Here is a 3513-nt window from a genome sequence, read left to right as displayed (position 1 = left end):
ATTCACATGTGATTATATCTTTTAAGATTCAAATATGAAATTCACAAGAATATAAAAACAAAGAACACTCACACTAAATGCTTGTGTGCATATAAACGTAATTCATATGTGATTCTCTCGTGACTTACATATGAATTACACGTAATTCATATGTGAATTACATGTGATTTATATGTGAATCACATGTGATTTATATGTGAATCACATGCAATTTATATGTGAATAACATGTAATTCATATTTCATTCATTTGTGAATTACATTTATATATGAGTCACCTGTGCTTAATATATGAGTCACCTGTGCTTAATATATGAATCACATGTAATTCATATTTCATATGTGATTCACTTGTGAATTACATGTGATTCATATGTGAATCATATGTGATTTACAGGTGAATCATATGTAATTCATATGTTATTTACATGTGATCACTTGTAATTCACATGTGATTTACATGTGAATAACATATTATTCATATGTGAATTACATGTGATTTACATGTGAATCAGATATAATTCATATGTGAATTACATGTAATTCATATGTGAATTACATGTAATTCATATGTGAATTACATGTAATTCATATGTGAATTACATGTGATTTATCTGTGATTCACATGATTGAAACGAGGTAATTTTCTAAATTTATGTTGAAACTAGGGAAAAGCTTACTTTACAGGCATCATTTTCTATAGTAATTTTGAAAATGGTTCTTACAACTCCAACTGAAAATACAAAATCCAAGGTTTTTTTTGAAAAAATCTTGGATTTTTGTTTCTTAATGATACAACATTTAGAATATCATCAGCCTACAAAAAAGGAATTTCTTCAAATAATCATAATTTTATTATAATAAAAATATGTTTTGGGTGAAAAAAGTAAAAGTTGGATTGTAGCACTAGTCCAAATTTTATGTGAGAAAGAAACTTGGAATGTTTCATTGTTGTATTTGGAGACCTAAACTGGATTATTTCAAGCAATTCTAATACCTAAATAAATAATTATTGTGCACACAGCAGTTTCACGAACATCCTGATATCATACAAAAAAAAAATTTAATCCATTTTGTAATCGGAAATTTAGAGAATAAATAAGATTGTACTTTCATTTATTTGTTTATTATAGCATTGGATTTTCGTTTCTTTCTATTACAACATTGTAGAAAGCAATTTGCAGTGGTATAATTGAGTAGATTTTACAAAGTGCAATGTTTTAATAATAAAAAAATGAAACTACAATGCTATGATTGCATACAAGTACAATGTCTTGGTAAGAAAAAGATTAAAAACACAATTTTTGTAGTAGAAAGAAATTAAAGTGGGATGATAATCATGCTATAACATAAAGTTAATGAAATTTCATTGTTTTTTAGTTGATTCATTAGGAATTATTATTACATAGCCCTAAATCCACTAATCATGGAATTTTAAACTGTTGTGTTTGGAGATAATCCCACTTGATGAATCTCATTAAAGATTTCATCTGCACTTCCCATGTCCCGATTTTTACAAAATCTATCTATCAAAACACCATATGTCACAATATCTAATTCAAGTCCTTTACTTTTCATCTCATTCCTCATTTCCAAAGCAAGATCCATGTTCTTGAATTTGCAAAATTCGTATATTAAAGATGTGTATGTGAAAACATTAGGGGTAACACCGGATTCATGCATTGAAGTATAAATAGCCAATGTGGAATTAAGACTACCCTCTCTTATAAATCCATTTATAATGCTATTATATGTTAGATATATTTGAAAACTAAATTTTTTTAAATCAATATATTACCTTGTTCTACATTCTCAAAAGCACTTTCGACAATTGGTTACAGGTCATCATCTGCAGCAACTGTGAAAATCATGAAAACACTTCTCCAAACAGATTTAATGCTTCCAACTTTTGATTTTATCATCTGAACGATACAATCCACGATTAATCTTTGGATTATTTGACTCCGTCTATTTCGCATTAAAACAACAAATGGTTTCAAGATGTCATTATGGAATGTGAAATTAGCAAGCTCTGCACGTTCCAGATACTTCATCCCAATTTGCGTTAGAGAATCTATAGCATACATTGCTATCTTCTCATCATGATCACTACCAGCATCAATAAAATGATTAGCCAAAACAGACCATATTCTCGCCCATACCTGAAGTAATATTTTCCAATCATTAAAAACTGAAAATAAAACTTAGATGAAGTATTTTGTTTTTTACTATTTACCATACGGATACGGACCATGTTGTAGTAACTAATCTCAACCAGCTTCTGCAAGCTAAAAACACAAGCTGGATCCTGCTTCACTTCTTCAGCTGAGACATTACATAAAGTAGTAAAGAACTCCACCACTGACTCACTTGGGAGTTTAACACAGTTCACAAAAACTTGCTCAGATGATTTTCCTGCTAACTCCCTAAGAGAATGAAGAACTGCATCTTTTGAAATCTGGTTAGATCCAAACATGACTGTAGCAGCCATGGCAGGGGTAGAAACGGTATATTCTAGACGAGAAGTACACTCCAAAACTGCATTCCAAGTGTCCTGAAGTGCATAAGAGAAATACCTTCGTATTTGGGAGATCTGGAACTGATTACATTGGAATTGTCAAAGAATATGAGATACATGCAAAAAAAAATAGTGTTTCAATGGAACGCTTATTTGATGTTCAACATTAGAGTTCTAACATCCAAATGCCAAACACTATACTAGCAGAAGTCAACCAAGTGAAAAACATACAAAGACCACGAAAATAAATTACCTCTTGTTCATGTCGAATCATGATAAACTGTGGTGCTACAACCTTGTTAATCAGCCTCTTATATTCACCGGACCAAAAAGTCCAAGAAAATTCTGTCACCACACTTCTGAACTTATCAATCAACAATATTAACAAAGCCGCTATCGCCGACGTTGACGTGATTAAACTTCTCAATCATGTCTTCGAGACCGGAAGATCAGAGGTGACGGAGAATCAGGAGGCCCAGAGCGATCGGACCTCTGGCTGATTTATTAGGGCACGGAACTTCGAGTGAGACGAATGACGCAACCACTGCGTTGTTCAATCTATAAATCATCGGGGGATCTTAAATGAAGGAGGTGGTTGTTGACAAATGTAGGGTGGTTGTTGGAGGGAGGAAGGAGGTGGTCAACGAAGATGGAGGATGTTGGTGAAGAACATGATACATTGAGAGAGAGAGAGAGAGAGAGTATTAGATATGAGTGTTTAGGGACGTGATAATCTAATACCTGATTTACCCTTGTGATATTTGTTAAAAATCCATATACACCATTAAGACTTGTCTTAATTACCAGATTGCCATTAAAAATCTCAGCCCTTAAAAGTGTTGATCTAATGGTCCACTTTTAGTTCTTGGGCTCTCGGAAATATATGAGTTCTCAAATGATCATTCCTCTCTCTCTCTCTCTCTCTTTCTCTCTCTCTCTCTCTCTCTCTCTCTCTATATATATATATATATATATATATATACACTTAGGTTATTC

The 3513-nt window shown here is 32.2% G+C and overlaps 1 protein-coding gene across 1 annotated transcript; it reads right to left on the bottom strand.

Annotated features, from left to right (window-relative positions):
- Window positions 1-1433: 1433 nt before the first annotated feature.
- On the bottom strand, window positions 1434-2490 carry LOC122197962 (brefeldin A-inhibited guanine nucleotide-exchange protein 5). The gene is made up of 3 exons (XM_042902187.1): window positions 2236-2490; window positions 1839-2161; window positions 1434-1743 (listed from the first exon to the last, which is right to left on the bottom strand). Exons 1-3 carry the CDS (start codon window positions 2488-2490, stop codon window positions 1434-1436), a joined length of 888 nt encoding a protein of 295 aa, XP_042758121.1.
- Window positions 2491-3513: the final 1023 nt, after the last annotated feature.

Source organism: Lactuca sativa, chromosome 5 (assembly GCF_002870075.4).
Source record: "Lactuca sativa cultivar Salinas chromosome 5, Lsat_Salinas_v11, whole genome shotgun sequence".
Classification (NCBI taxonomy): Eukaryota; Viridiplantae; Streptophyta; class Magnoliopsida; order Asterales; family Asteraceae; genus Lactuca; species Lactuca sativa.
Note: the sequence above shows the minus strand (reverse complement) of the source record. Positions and strands in the feature narration are given on the sequence as shown.